This window comes from Hyaena hyaena, unplaced genomic scaffold, assembly GCF_003009895.1.
Source record: "Hyaena hyaena isolate Hyena2069 unplaced genomic scaffold, ASM300989v1 scaffold_660, whole genome shotgun sequence".
In the NCBI taxonomy this organism is placed as follows: domain Eukaryota; kingdom Metazoa; phylum Chordata; class Mammalia; order Carnivora; family Hyaenidae; genus Hyaena; species Hyaena hyaena.
The window spans coordinates 901,870-917,906 of NW_024081292.1; the positions used below are offsets into that span (position 1 = coordinate 901,870).

General features: G+C 37.4%; 1 protein-coding gene across 1 annotated transcript in view; it reads left to right on the plus strand.

The window, feature by feature from the left end:
* The window catches only part of CUNH8orf34 (chromosome unknown C8orf34 homolog), a 396,548-nt gene that overhangs the window by 292,764 nt on the left and 87,747 nt on the right, over positions 1 to 16,037 (plus strand). The window contains 1 exon segment of the mRNA XM_039216922.1: positions 11,375 to 11,457. Coding sequence (XP_039072853.1) covers positions 11,375 to 11,457 — 83 coding nt within the window.

Below are 16,037 nucleotides of genomic sequence, written 5' to 3' on the forward strand. Positions count from 1 at the left end.
ATAAGCCAAGCTTCCTGTCCCACAACAAGCTTAAAACATAGAAAAAAATCTCAAACTTGGAGACAGTGCTAAAGTAAGGCTGACTCAGTTAGCAACTATTTATTGCCTGTGCATCAGTGCTGCATTAAAGCATGGAGGAAAGGGGAACCGTGTTTGAATGCTTAACTGTCTGGATTCTACTGTCCTTTATTGGGACATGGAGTGTTACCTTTATGGAGAAGTCAGGTCATAAACTCCCCACTTGGAACAGCTTTTCTGTTTGATGCAGAAGTACTCTGAGCTCACCTTTCTTAGGGTATAACCTCAGTACACAGTGAGTCCAGATTTCCAAGTGAATCTTCTCAGATTTTCCCTGTGTTCTATCCACCATCTCTCCTAAGTAGATGGAACTTGGTAAGGTTTGCTACGACTATCTTTATTTACTCCTCCCCTAAATGTACAACATTATCAAGAAGGATTGCTATGAGTCGGCCCATGGTTCATTTCTTAATGCTGGTTCCATATCTAGTAACAATTCCTCAGTTTGTAATACTGCATTTCACTGGCAATGTTTTCTCAGTTGCCATCTGTGAACAGATAGAACCCTACTGATACATTCCCTCACTCTGGTACAAAGTAATACCACTCATGATTTGGAATTTCAGTATACCTCATAATTCTTCAGAATCCACAACTCAATTCCAATTATTCCAAATTTTGTGAAATGGGAAAAGCAAAGAAAGGAACATAAACCATCTGACTAAGGTAGCAAGACACATTATCTCTTCCAGTGCTATAGCATAAAATGTCCGACAATGGTGAGTTTGTTTTTAACTACCAGAGAATGGGAGCAAGATGGCTACATACAGAAGAACTCAGCAATCTCACAGATGCTTCCAGGGAATCTAGGAAAGAGGGGGTGGTCCTCTATCAGGTACATATGTGAAGTACATACATTCTGTTTTAGTACCATAAGGAGTCCCTGATTAAAGGAAGGAATGGCTAAGGAAGGAACAAAAGTTTTGGCAGTTTTCCAAAAGAGTGTTTTGGCTCCCCACACAATCCCATTTTTCAACCTGTTAGAAATCAGCACTTTAAAAAGACCTCTCACAGCTGCTCCTGAGCCAGATGCCTGCTGACCAGGCAATTCTCTGAGTTAAGCTAAGTATACAGCATACTGAGCTCAAGAGGAATCTGACTCGAATTTTTAACCCATTAAGATGAAATCATACATATTTGGGAATAAAATTTAGCAGTCAGCTAGAAAATTCAGTATCTATCAATTTAGAGAAAGAAAATACTAACATCCTCTGTAGATCTACCTCTAGTTTTGGTGTTCCAGGTGTGGCACAATACTATTACCACCATGAGAATGGATGGGAAAAAATCCATCTCCTTGCACAGCTGTGTAAAAAGGAGGCACTACAGAGGACAGTTCCTGGCCATCAGTATCAGCATCACCAGAGAATTTAGTAGAAACAAAATCCTTGGGCTATATTCCAGACCTTCTGAATCAGAAACTCTATGGGTGGATCCCAGCAATCAGTATTTTATGTCCTCTAAGGGATTCTAATGGATACTAAAAATTGAGAACCACTGGTCTACAATGTCAAGTAAGCACCTATTTCTATTTAGATAGATTTTCAAAAAGGCCTTCTCTAGGAATGATGGCAGAAAGTATACTTCCACGTTGCCAGATTATAGACATGAAATCAGGTTACAAATATGCATGAATGCTTTGCTGGAGGAAGGTTAAGGATTTCAATGCCCAGGGCTGCCTCTGGTTAGACATTCTGTGTTTGGCTGCTTTCTCTTGAAGTTTCTTTAGCTCCAGAGCAGTTTGGCAATTTGATTTTTATCCTTTCTCATGGCTACCTCAGATTCAGGAAGGTTGGAATGCCAGCAGTGTTGTTCTTTGTGCATGTGATCATCTGGCCAAGGTATGTGAGTCAGTGGCCCACATTCTGGTCTTATCTGCCTTGGTCCTAAAGCATGCTAAGAATCAGTCCTACCACATGCCTGATCTTCTCTACCTTACTTTGTGTTGACATTTTTACCTTTGAGCTGAGATAAAGCAGAAGAGACTGAAAACAAAACATCTATTTTCCATGTGTGCTTTCCTTAGATTTAGCTTTAAAATTCCTAAGCCTCTGCCAGGAGAGTAATTAGCAGCCCAGATAAGAGGCCACCTATGGCAGCTATATGTCTGCAAGGGGCCCTGCAGGAGAGAACTATAAATTTGATTAGAGAGTTACAGATAGTTTGCAGACCCATATCTCACTTTCAGGAGATAGGAAGTTAAAAGGAAAATTTAGCAGGAAAGAGCGTGGTTTTTTTATGTCTGTGTTACCATCAGTCACTATATTTTAGAGGTTCATGTTCAGACACACTTGTAAACGATGGAGAGGATTTAAAAAGCAATATTTAAGGAAGGCCCTCTGGTGAAGGAGGATATTATTCTACTCCAATCTGCTCTTAGGAAAAAGTTACTTCAGGTGACCTACACAGCCTGTCGAGAAATAGCAAGAGTGTCTCAGATGAATACCGGAAGGAAGATTTTTAAAATGAATATGCCAAAACAAGAAGGGAAATCAAGGTGCTGGAAGTAGAATTTGCTGGAGGCTCTGGAAGGTAGATCTGTGTCAGGGGTACAGAGAACTCTGCTAAGGAACCTGAGAGATGGCATCAAAGGGCCAGAGTCAAAGTAAGCAGACATTCACCAGAGGGTCAAACCGGAATGGCCAGGGGAGGAAGAATGTCCAGGTGGTGTCAGTGGGTTTGGAACAGAGTGTGGGAGGAAGACGTTCTAGATAATTTCCTGAATTATTCCCTGAACTGAGGCTTAGAGAGGAGGGCAGGAAAGTTCCACAGAGCAGCCGCTTTGGGATAGAAAAGGAACTACAAGTGTTTAGTGAATTCAGATAAATGCCATTTGAATTACATAGCTATTTCGAAGGGGCACAAATGTAAATGAATATGCCAGGCCCCAATAATGTCAAGAATCCCAGGCCTGATCTCTGACTTCAGGAAAGCTTGCGAAGGATTTAGATTGTGCAAATACAGGCAAGTCTCATGCCAGATTGTGGGCTCAGGGCTCAGTGGAGAGCTTTGTGTTTGAAGGTCTCCAATAAATCATTGGTGTTGATGACAATTTTAGCTTTTTTAAGACTTCAAAACTGAGTGAGTGACAATAAGTTGTTAGAATTTTTCTCTCAAAAAATAATCCTGGAGAAACATGCTGGTATCCTAAAAGTATTAACATTCACAAGGAGACTTAGAAGTAACTCAATGACCGATATTATGAAAGAAGCTTTGTGAATTAAAAGCAGACTTTGGAGGGGGAAGATAAGTTAATTTCCAGCCAATAGAAGAAAATAGTTCAGAATTTTTAAAAACTAACACTGTTTATTGTGGTTCACTTGCTCCAATTGACATTTATTATGATATGTTATTTATTTTCCAGTGAAACAGAATATCTTATTCTTCAAAACAGCTGCCCTAAATAGTAGTATATCATATTCTGAAGTTCTCTGTAGAGGTTTTAGAATCCAGAAAGGGCAAGCCTCACTCCACAGCTCCATACAGTCTTTCAGCATCTTCACATGGACATCCAGCTACCTTTCTACACCTCTATCTCCATGTCTAAAATGCATTTTAAACTTACCATGTCCCCTACTAAATTCCACTTAATCCCCACCAAATAAGCTTTCCCTTCAGTTTTCCTTATCTCAGCAAATGGCAGCATGATGATTTTAGTTGCTCAGGACAGAAAAAAATGACAATATTGTTTATACTCTCTCTCTCTCTCTCTATCTCTGTCTCTCTGTCTCTCTCTGTCTCTCTGTCTCTCTGTCTCTCTCTCTCTCTCTCTCTCTCACACACACACACACACACACACACACAATCTTATTTATCAGGTATCCCATTGGCTCCAGATACAAAATTTGTCTACAATCAGTCCACTTCTTAGCACCTCCACCATTGCCACCCTTGGGGAAGCCATGCTCAACTCTCAACAAGGTTGGTGGAATAAGCTCCTAAAGAATTTCTCTGCTTTCTATGCTCAACTGAGCACATCCTTCTCAAAGTGTACATCTGATTATGTCACTTTGCTTCAACCCTCCACTGGCTTCCATTTTCATCATGGAAGAAGACTACATATTTCAGCATCAAAGTTCTAGATGATACAGTAGAAAGTCCTACTTGATCCAGCCCCAACTATTCCTCTCTGACAACATATCCTCCTAATCACCTCCTCCTTTACTCTGCTTCAGTCCTTGGCCTCAGGACATTTGTGTGTACTATTCGCTCTCCCTGTAATGCTCTTTCCCAGACATCTATTTGCTTACTGTCTCACCTCTTCAAATTTTGGCTCAATATTACTCACAAGTAAGACCTTCCTTAGACACACTATATAAAATTGCATAGTACTCTTTCTCCAGACATTCCCTACCTGCCTTCCTGGCTTTACTTTTTTTTTCTTTTCTGGTTTTACTTTTACATCCCCTATTTTGAACCAGATTTCTTACCAACACTTGACTTTATGTATTTCACTTGTTTACCCATCATTTTTGGTCAGTAGAATGGAAGCTTCATGAGGACAGGAATTTGGCTGGCCATGTTCACCGCTCCACCCCCCAGGACCTGGTGCTCTCATAGACCCTCCTTACTTCATGCTTTTGATCTTCTACTTTGGAATTATTGCAAGCGTTTCCCAAATGGCCTTTTAGATTTCACCAGTCCAAAGATGAATATTATTTTCTTAGTGCAGCTTTGGTCATGTTAGGCATATAATCAAAACTTTCAACAGTTTCCTGCTATGTTGTCTAATTTCTCCTGTTGAGTTTGCAGTATCCCATCTGAATCCATTTTATAATCTAGATGTGATATTTGTTGCTCTCAAGATACTTCTCTCACTGAAGCAATCAGTCAATTGTTTTTATATTTGGTGTTCTCTCTCTGTCTTTATTTATTTTATTATCACCCCCCCGCCCCCGGGACACTTCTTTTTCCAAAGTAAATATAGTCTATTATTTCACTGCTCTTTGTCCGGAATACTCCTTCTCTCTCTCTCTCTCTCTCTCTCTCTCTCTCTCTCTCGCCTAATGAAACTTTAGCTTTTCAAAGCTCAGTTCAAGTACCACCTATTCCATTAATGTTTCTTGAGTTAATCCAGATTTTGTTTATCATCACTTCTGAACTACAGAGGCCAGAACTGTTAGCTTGGTATTTAATTTCACGCATACCATAGTGTATTCAATTTGGTTCAAAGAAATACTTAATACGTTTCCATTCTAGTTAGATACTAGTTTCTTCCAAAAAGTATTCAGGGAAGATTAAAATACATAATACATTGCATGATAAAATAAAAACAGAAAGATGAGTGCTCAGGAATCTGAATGTCTTCTAGGCCAAAGTGAAAAAGTAAGAATTCACTTATTTGAATCTTCTCTCATCACATCGCATAGTTCAATTGGATTGACAACATAAGAGACTTAAAGAAAAAGAAAATATGTCTCCATTTTGAATGTTTTGAATTTTTTTGAAGTATAAAAACAGTGGCACTAATTGTCTTCTCTCTTCTCCCACTGCTTACACTATTCAATACTTCCTCCTCTGAATGGATATGGCTGGTGGTAGTGTTTTTACTGACCATTTTTGACTGGGACTGGGCTGCTACTTGGTCCCGCTTTTGGTTTCCTTGCTTCTGCTTACAGAATTAGACATTGGGATCAGCTGAATCTCAAAGCATCCCCAAACAAGCAGAATTTGAACCACTGCTGTAGGTACCAATCTCCTGAATGAGCTTTAATCTTCTTTCTATTGATGAGTACATCGTCCTTAAATCTTCTTTATAAGACCCAGGAACTTTTCGATAACATTTATTAACAAATATCTATTGATCATACACATGTGCGTGGTACCATGATAGGCTCTGTGATAGGCAGTACAACAGTCTCTGAGGTTGCTCTTTTTCATTGGCTTAGTTCACTACTAAGACTGAGTCAATGGAAGCTGATTGTTGCCTCACAAATTTGGGGTAGAATTTACTTGTATTTATAATAGCCTTTTCTTTAGCCAGGTCTCAGTGGTCAATATAAAATTAAATCTGATTGATTTATCCTAAACCCAAACACATTTACTGCTGTTATCAGCTCCACTTCTGTGCCATTTCCAGTACCTCTTATTAGCAACTGTATCTGCACATGTTTCTAACTGTGGCAGCCAGCTCTGTGCAGGTACAACATTCAGCATCTCCTTTTTGCTGGTATCTTTTATATCTTACTTCCTGCCTTGGGATGACCAATGAGGATCACTCACAACTAAGTTATGTGCAATTTAAAAGTTCAGGGTTATCAAAGCTCATGGACCAACCTTGACTAGGAACCTATGGATAAATTCTTTACCCTTTCATACTTCAAATGGACACGTTTCATAAGGATCCTCAGAATTCTTGTGGTATTATGCAGCAGCTGCCTATACAGGGATTGGCTCAATAACACATTCTTATATTGGCTTTCTCTCCTTTTGTGTTTTACTCCCATGTCCTTCAATCCAGCCACCCAGATGATACAACCACTTGCACATAAGCCTCTGTCTCATGCTCTACATTAGGGCAAACTAGGCTAAGAACTGCTTAACCATAAATATACACAGGATATTTTTACCTCTTTTCAAGGAAATACAACTCTATTATAGTATTCTGTAGAAATTTCCTCATATATAGGGTTGGCTCTATCTTCTAGTTATCTTCGAGGTGAGCTAATCACTAATTTAAAAATCTCTTTTAGAGTTTACAATGTATCAAGCACAGCCTAAGCTAAGTTTTAAGGACAGAAAAATAACATTTCCACCTTTAAGACACTTGGAATGTTTTGACAAACAGACACCTGAACAGACAATTAAAATATAGTAAAGCAAAAGCAAAGGCAAAGATGTGGATAGGTGCTAAGAGTTCTGGAAGAAAAGCTTCTGAAAAGAGGAGAATCTAGAATGAAAACTAGGATTAAGCCAAAAGTAAAATGGGGGAAAGTAAGTCATGTTGAAGATAATTGTATAATAACACAGAGACTTAATTTTTAAAAATCTACAAAACAGTAAAAGCAGTGGAGCTAATGGAATATAAAATCAAAGAAGAATTTGTAGAGACAGTTAAGAGTTGTGTGATAGAGAGACTCAAATGGCTTGGTAAGGAAACCATAACCCATCTTGCAGGTGACGGAAAGCCTGTAAAAATGGTACTTCTTAAACTTTTTTGAGCCAAGGGTTATTTTGAAAATCTGATTGAAGTTATTGTCTCCCTGTCCAAAAAGAGCACATCTGCCAAAACTTTCATTCCATTTATTGTGAATTATTGTGATTCCCCTAAAACCTGCCCACAGACCCTCTAAAAATACTAATGTTAAGATCTCTTGCACTAAATTACTTAAACCATTAGAGTAATATGGTTGGATTTGTTTTGAGCATTCTGGTAGCCATATGGAAAATGGATATTTGGAGGGCCAGTTTCTAAGTATGACTATCTGTGAGGACATGATACAATAAACTAGGTAAATTAAAATGAGCAACAAAATTATAGCAGTGTATAAAGAAGAAGTGATGGATTCAGGAAATCTCCTTAAGAGATGTAATTAGCAACACTGTAACTGATAGCTATGTGGGATGCAACACAGCATGATGATCTGTATGTGGCTAAATGAGCTAATGAGTAGATGAGCTGATTCAGGGAGATGGTGTGAAAGAGAGTGGGAAGAGTGTTCATACAAAATACAGTTGAAAGTTAAATAAAAACAAGGTGTGAAAAACTTTGTTTTATATGACAATTAGAAGGTCAGACAGTTATTTCATTTCAGAATTGTAGAGGCACAAACAAAATTAAAGCAAGATGAGGAGTGAATGAAAACTGGAAGCAAAGGCATTGAATGAAGAATATTTAGGGAGATTGGCTTAAAGAAGGATGAGTAAGAAAAAGCAGCAGTTAAATGTTTGAGATAATTATGGGAGGGATTTTGCTTTGTGTTTATTTTTTCAAAGCTGAAAGAGAAATGAGCTTGCTTCTATGCTGTGGGAAATGAACAGTGGAGATGAACAGAATGAATTGCAGTAGATAAAATAAATTAAGGTCCAGGAGAGAGATGAGATGATGGGATTCAAATCACCTATCTAAGTGGATGGTCTAAGTGTTACTAGAGAGAGAGAAAGAGACCCTCACCCTTTGTGAATTGGAAAGGTGGTAAATACTGGTTGGGGTGAAGGTAATTCTGTAGATGCTGTGTGAGGGAGAGTAGCAGATTACTCCTTAACACATAATTTTCTAGGTGACCTAAAATAGTGGTCATAGTTTTGTAAAGACTTTGAAAGGAATGGAAGAAAGACAACCAAGAAGCCCAAGTTTAAAGTTGGAGGCTGTTGACTTGTAACTCACCGATCCTAGAATTTTTTATTTTCTCCAGCATTGCCCCAGGTGCACATGTGTAGGAAAATGATGGATTAATACAGAATTAGGGTCTGGTTGGTCAGTAATGACAGATGGATGTAGGTGCCTAGGAACTGAGGGGACCACAAGCCCCAGGTGAGTAGGGCAGAACTGGAGTCAGAAGAGGCCAGATACCTCAGAGAAAATAGAAACTGGAGATCTGTATTTGATTGAAGAGAAAATGTGAAGGATAGCAAATTTGTAAAAGACCCTAAAAGAGGTGAGTTTGTGGTTAGAGAACAGAGCATTGGATTTAAAGATTGCTGATATGGAGCAATTCTATGTTATCTGTCCTTGGGCTAGGGAAGGTAAAGTAGAAGGAAAGATCTCCAGATTTGAGATCAAGGGACCTTGAAATGGGTAGATATACAAGAACATGAAAAGCATTCAAGATAATAGTGACTTGAGTGGAAGAAGAAAAGTTTGAGTCTGAGCAAAGTCTTCACAAGCAGAAAAAAGGAAGGTTAATATTTCAAATTCTGTGTTATCTGAGGTCAAGGGATTAGGCAGCTTCCTTTGGAAAGGAGGCACTGTCATGTTCTTAAGAGGAAAAAAGGGATGTAATAATGTAAGACAAAGTTTCTGTGATGACAAGGAAGAGCAGGAAGCATTTTGTTTAGGGACTGAGAATGCAGAAGACTGTTTAATTTGGAAAACGTTTTAGAAAGCAAAGAGAAAAGGCTTGGGAGTGGAAGTAAAACTCTTGTGGTGTAAAGAAAAAAAATTTAACTTTTATTGAGACTGTATTTCCCGTACTTGCCCACATAACCCTTGTTTGCATAGTGCCTATTAACCTCTTACAGAAGTAGTGCTGTGTGGGTTACAGCTCGGGAAACATTGGCAGAGCACTCAAGGATAGCAGGGCTCTGAAGCATTCCACAATGGAATCACTGCCAAGTCACGGTAAATCCAGCTCTTAAGGTATCTGGAGGGCAGTGTTTGGACAAAGATGAGCCAGCTTCAAGGCCACCCAATTTGTTGGGTTGTTTGTATGGCCATTTGTCTTTTTGACTCAGCTAAATTGAAGTCTGTGAAATGAGGGTCAGTTGTAATCTACTTACATCTCTACAACATTAGGCTTATTACTGTGTATGTTAATAAATACCAAATCAATATTTTTATTGAAGCTTTCAATGGGAAAAAAATTTTACAACTCAGTTTTTATTCTTACTTCTGCCTTTGTTGGATATTTATTTTCCATTTAGGTTTTTTGAGATACCTACATGTGTTGAAGTTCATTGCCAATTTTGAAGATAATTTTTACTTATACCTTTCAATATCACATGTTTTTACATACTTTCTCTCTTTGGAAATTTGATGAAATGGTATTAGGTAAAGAAAATGCAGAAAAGAATATTTGATATTGCAGATTACTGAAGTGTTTACTCTATTATAAATAAACAAAATAAGAAGAAATAAGTGGGTAGATTTGAGAAGTAGGTAGCTAATTCATTCACTTAAAAGTGATATTGCTCTTTCAAAGTAAAATTTTAAATATTAATTCAAAGCAAAGTCAATCAAAAAATACAAAATCATACATGAAAAGTGATCATGATTTTGTGTATAGAAGGTAATATGTAAGTATTACATATTGTATATAATATATACAAAACGTGCAGAATTTAATATTGAATAAAAATGAAAATATAATTTATAATATTCATAATTACACAAGAGATAAATAATCATGCATATATTCTTGAAATTATAAAAGTGCAAATTATGTGATTCTACGGTGAAAGCAAAAGTGTAAAATATTTGAAAAGTTTAACTTTCGAGTGCAACATGTTGCACTTATGAATTGTACTTGTTTGTATTTTGAAAAATATTAATGCTATTTGTTATGCATTTACTATCCCGTGAAGGCACTTGCCATTAGCTTAATGCAAAGAAAACGTAAGGCACTGAGAGAAATTTCGAATCTCTGGATTATTTGATATATTGTCCTCGAACATTAGCAGACCTTATTCTTAGGACAGAGTTCCGACAATGATTGATAACCACTCTTTTGATAGAGTGGTTTCATAGTATAATATAAATCCAGACTGTTTGAATTAGATATTGATAGTCTCACTATAGCAAGGTGCATACAGAAGCTCAGAAATATATTGTCCTGGGGCGCCTGGGTGGCTTAGTCGGTTAAGCGTCCGACTTTCGCTTAGGTCATGATCTCATGGTTCGTGGGTTTGAGCCCCGCGTCGGGCTCTGTGCTGACTGTCAGCTCAGAGCCTGGAGCCTATTTCATAGTCTGTATCTCCCTCTCTCTCTGACCCTCACCCTGCTCACGCTGTCTCTCTCTCTCTGTCTCCTAGAAATAAATAAAAAATATTAAAAAAAAAAAAAGAAATAGATTGTCCTAAAAGTACCCATGTGATCTTCCCTTCCTGGAGACCAAGTGTCTTGGAGAACCATGGGCAGTCACACATATTTGGAATCTTCTTTTCCATTGTTGAGACTTACCTTGATATGCAGCCCTTTTAGCTCAAGTGTGGTTGATGTGGAGAACTGTGTTTGATAAGCCTCTATGTAATCGTGGAAACCCTCTTCTGCCCCTGGACCCAGAGGCCAGTAGAGCACGCTATATGGGGCTCTTGCTTTTCTTCCACTCGCTTCCCCCGTAGTAGTTTCAGGGAAACCATTTCCTTATAAACCTTTCTCCAGTGAGGCTGAGAAAAACAGATGCTGCCTAGACTAATCTTACTGTGAATAAGAAGAAAAGATGATGAAAAATTTATCCTTAAAGGTTAGAAAAGCAAAAGCATTATATGACAAAGGCTTTAGTAAAACTTTATTTCCCATGTGAGGAAGCACATCTGATTTTAAGTTTAGAAGCTGAAAGTCATGTCCTCAGTAGTATATAGTTCACATTTCACAACTGAACAATATTCAAGGTTCCAATGACCATTTTTAATTATTTAGGCTTCAAGGAGATAACCTGGCAGAAAGGACAGAAGAGACGTCACAAGTACTTTCTCCAGATGAAATAGTCCCAGACTCTTTGGGTAAGTTTTAAATCCAACAATATTTACTGTAACTTTAGTGGCACCTGAAGATTAAAAAAAAAGAAAGAAACTAAAAACCAAAGATCTCACCCCACCCCAAATAATGGTAGTGGTCATTCGTATGTCCACCACTCAATCAGGCTGTGTGCCTCAGGAGGTTAAGGACAAAGGAGAAAAGAAAGCAAACATGTGTATTCCAAGGAGCCACCTCTTAATGTCTGTGCCTGTTTTAGGAACAAACAATTCACCTATATGTAGGTTACTCCCCAAATTTTGTCACTAGTTTCACCTTCCTTTTGTAATGTACATTGCTTATTCCCATTTTCACATCATTAAACCCTTCATCCTTGCCCGGCAGAAATGTCAACACCATACTTGGTTTTCCTCCCTCTTTCTCAACCTTTATATTCAAATGGCTCAAATCATGTCAGTGTTACTTCAGAATCCCCCTCCAAGCCAGCCTCTTCCTCATTTCCCCTGACACTGCCTTGTCTGTGCTTTCGTCCTCTTTCTCTGCCAAGTGTAACAAACCTGTAAGTGGGCACTCCTTGTACTACCTTATCTCTTCTTAGTTCATTAGCTTTCTAAACACGAAGCTGCTTATTTCATTCCATTTTCTAGAGGACAAAATTCAAACTCCTGAACACAGCATATTAAGATCATGACAGGGCACTTCAAAATGTGTCTTGAGTAAGTACATAAGTACATGTGCTGCCACGACAATGATGTCCAAGATAAATCACTGCATCTTTATTCAGTATTCTAACTACATGCAGTTGTTACATCCCATAGGGATAATTAGAAAGGAAACTATAGGAAAATATTTTCCTCACATTTGGATAAAGAAAGGCATATGAAAGAAGGTAGACAGAAATCCCTGTTCATCAAAAGATTCCAGAAATAAGTGAATCAAAAAGCCATAAAATAGCAAAATACATTTGCAATATATTTATCAATGATTAAAGATTAATATTTAGAATTCATAAAAAATGTACAATTTAATAAAGATTGATAAATAGAAAAAAATAAGCAATAGATATGAGTAGGTATTTCACTTTTAAAATCTTAACTATTCATATAATCTAAACCTCAGAAACTCCGCTTCTAGGTGAATATCCTTGAGAAACAAGTCTCCTGCACCATGAAATGTGAACAACCTTCCTTGATAAGCTTGTGGACAGGAAAATGGATACACTGTGGAATTATTGCATTATAGGAAACTGAATGCATTTCAAATACACACATAGGATGGATGAAATCAGAGGTGTGCTGATCAATGTTAACAACTCTTACTTTGAGAAAGAAAGCCCTGATTTGTAGAGATTGATGTTTTCCATGGTATAAATACTCTCACCATATCTGATTTAAAGCAACTGACCTGAAAATTACAGTGGGTCCTCCAGTTTAATATGGGCCAGTCACGGCTCACAACTGAATGAGTCTTAAAAGCATAATATTGATTGAACAAAAGCAAGTTATAGAGTGCCATTTTTGTAAAGCTCAAAAGTAGCAAATCTAAATAACATATTCTTTAGGAAAATATACATAAGTAATAAAACTATATTTAAAGAAGGAAATCAAAGACTCAAAATGGTGGATATCCTCAAGGGATAGGGGAAACAGGGAGCTGGGATAAGGAAGGTGCTCACAGGCACATGTAGGTTATTGGAAATGAGGTGGGTTTGAGGTGTTTATCATTGTGCTTTGTACCTAAATATGATATATATATATTTACATATATATTGTATACAATTGACTTTTGAACAACATGAGGATTGGGGAGCTTGACCTCCTGAACAGTCAAAAATCTGAATATAACTTTTGACTCCCTAAAAACTTAGCTGCTAATAGCCTACTGTTGATCAGAAGCCTTACTGATAATATAAACAGTTGATTAGCATATATTTTATATGTTGTATGTATTATATATTATATTCTTATAATAAAGTCAGCTGGAGAAAAGAGAATGTTAAGAAAATCATAAGCAAAATACATTTATAGTACTGCACTGTATTTGTTGAAAGAAATCCATGTGCAAGTGGACCTGTGTAGACGAAACTCATGTTGTTCAAAGGCCAACTATATATACTTTTTTATATGTCAAATATTAACAACACTAAGCATTAAAACAAAAAGTGCTGTGGAACACAAACTGATGTGAATGTAGCAGAATACAAGAAATGATAATAGTTTCTATATACCCAAATCTCTTGCAGTACTAATGAGATTACACACTCTCATGATAGACCTTTAACACTGACAGTGAAAGTTGAACAATGTGGAGGTACTAGGAAGATGGAGGACCCAGGTTGGTCATTTGGTGACACTCAAGCTGTTGGAGTATCTGCCTTATCCTCACTAGTAGTCTTGCATGTGTGCCTTTACTTAAGCCATTCTTCCTTGATTCATAGTAAGTTCTTTCTCCTCCCTTGTGCCTATTCAGATCCTATTCTCTAAGATCATGTCAAGTCTCCCTGGTATCCAGCCCCTACCAATGCTGTTGTTGTTTTGTTTTGTTTTCCTTTTTCCCTAATAATTTTTGAATTACTTCTTGTGTTTTCTTCTCACTCAATTGGATTATATGCTTCTTGAGGTTTTCTTGTGTTCCCCATCATGCCTGATATAAAACTAGACACAAAACAGATATTATTTAATTACTGGCCCATTTTTGGCTTTTTAATTTTATCAAAACCACTGGAGTCCACTAATCCACCAAGGAAATATATATCCTTCAGCAATCATATTTGCATAATAACTGAGTATTGCAGGGATTTGAAATTTTTGGAAAATTTAACGATGCATTAATGCACTAATATGTGGTTGATTATACTTATTTGCATCCACTGGGAAAAATATTCAGTAAGTTCCTTTCTTGAATTACTTCTTTTTTTAAAAAATTTTTTAATGTTTTATTTATTTCTAGGGGAGAGAGAGAGAGAGAGACAGCGTGAGCAGGGGAGGGTCAGAGAGAGAGGGAGTCACAGACTGAAACAGGCTCCAGGCTCTGAGCTGGCAGTCAGCACAGAGCCCGATGCGGGGCTCGAACCCACGAATCGCGAGATCATGACCTAAGCAAAAGTCGGACACTTAACCGACTAAGCCATCCAGGCGCCCCTCTTGAATTACTTCTATCCTGAGTTTTTCACATTCAAATATTAGTCGACCTAATCAGCAAATGATAAAATACAAGTTTCTGATTCAGTACACTCTATTCCACTTAAGTTAAATCATTAAATTCAGTAATTAAATATTTTTGGCATTATCCAAATGTGCTGATGTGATTTTTATGTCAACGGTGCATCCAAAATGAGCTTGGCTCAGTAAACATACATATTTTTATATATAGGTATAACTTTCTGCATAAAAAACCTGTTGTGACATAAACAGCAAAAGTAAAACTAATGAGAGGAAGAAGTTGGATATCCCTAAACATTGTGATAAACTCTATAGATTTCTAGGTTCTTGCCTGCATGCCCAGTCAACCACATTTGCTAAGCCTCTAGTTCAAGAACTGCCAGATACTGTTAGATCTTGACAAAATTACTTTATCTACCTATGCTTTGGTTTCTTCTTCTCTAAAATAAAAAGACAAGAGGGGCGCCTGGGTGGCTTAGTCGGTTAAGCGTCCGACTTTCCGACTTTCGCTTAGGTCATAATCTCGCGGTTTTTGGGTTCGAGCCCCGCGTCGGGCTCTGTGCTGACTGCCAGCTCGGAGCCTGGAGTCTGTTTCAGTCTGTGACTCCATCTCTCTCTGACCCTCCCCTGCTCACGCTGTCTCTCTCTCCTAGAAATAAATAAAACATTAAAAAAATAAATAAATAAAATAAAATAAAAAGACAAGATAAACCCTCTAATATTGAAAAATGTAGATACTCATTTTCCCCTCCATGTGATTGAAAAAAGCTCAGAGTTCATTGCTTGTATTTTGAAAATCATTAATACATTATTAGTAAGTAAGTAGACCTTTATACAGAATTGTTCTGGAGCATACAGAGGAAAATAGCTTACACATAGGTACCCAGAAATTATTGCTAAGAAGCAGTGCACTCAGAACACTTAAAAAATAGAGTGTGTTCCTCCATGTATTAAACACTAAGAATTTATTTTCATGATGTCTATTGTCCCTATTGGTATATTAAATTGATATTCTGGCACTAGATTTGGAGTATTTAGACAGGTCCTTTCAACTTAACACTGTTTAATATGGTCAGATATATAAATTTGCAAATATTCTGGTAGCACTTCACAGTTGTCCCACTGCTTTAACTGAATGGATCTCACTATATTGTAGATCTCACTGGATGTGGCCTCAAAAACCAGGAAGAATTCAACCAAAACAAGAACAGAACAGAATGTGAAACCATAAAAAGCCACCACTACCTTCCCTTTATAAGTACTTATTTTTCTAAAAAAAAAAAAATACTATAAAGGTGTTCAAATATATTGTAAGAGAGATAGAGTCATAGAAAATTATCTTGCTCAACTTGTTTTGAAAGCATGAAGTTGAATGACTGGCACAGATGTATTTATTGAATTAAAATGAATATACAATACACAAATGGATGAATGAATTGATTCAT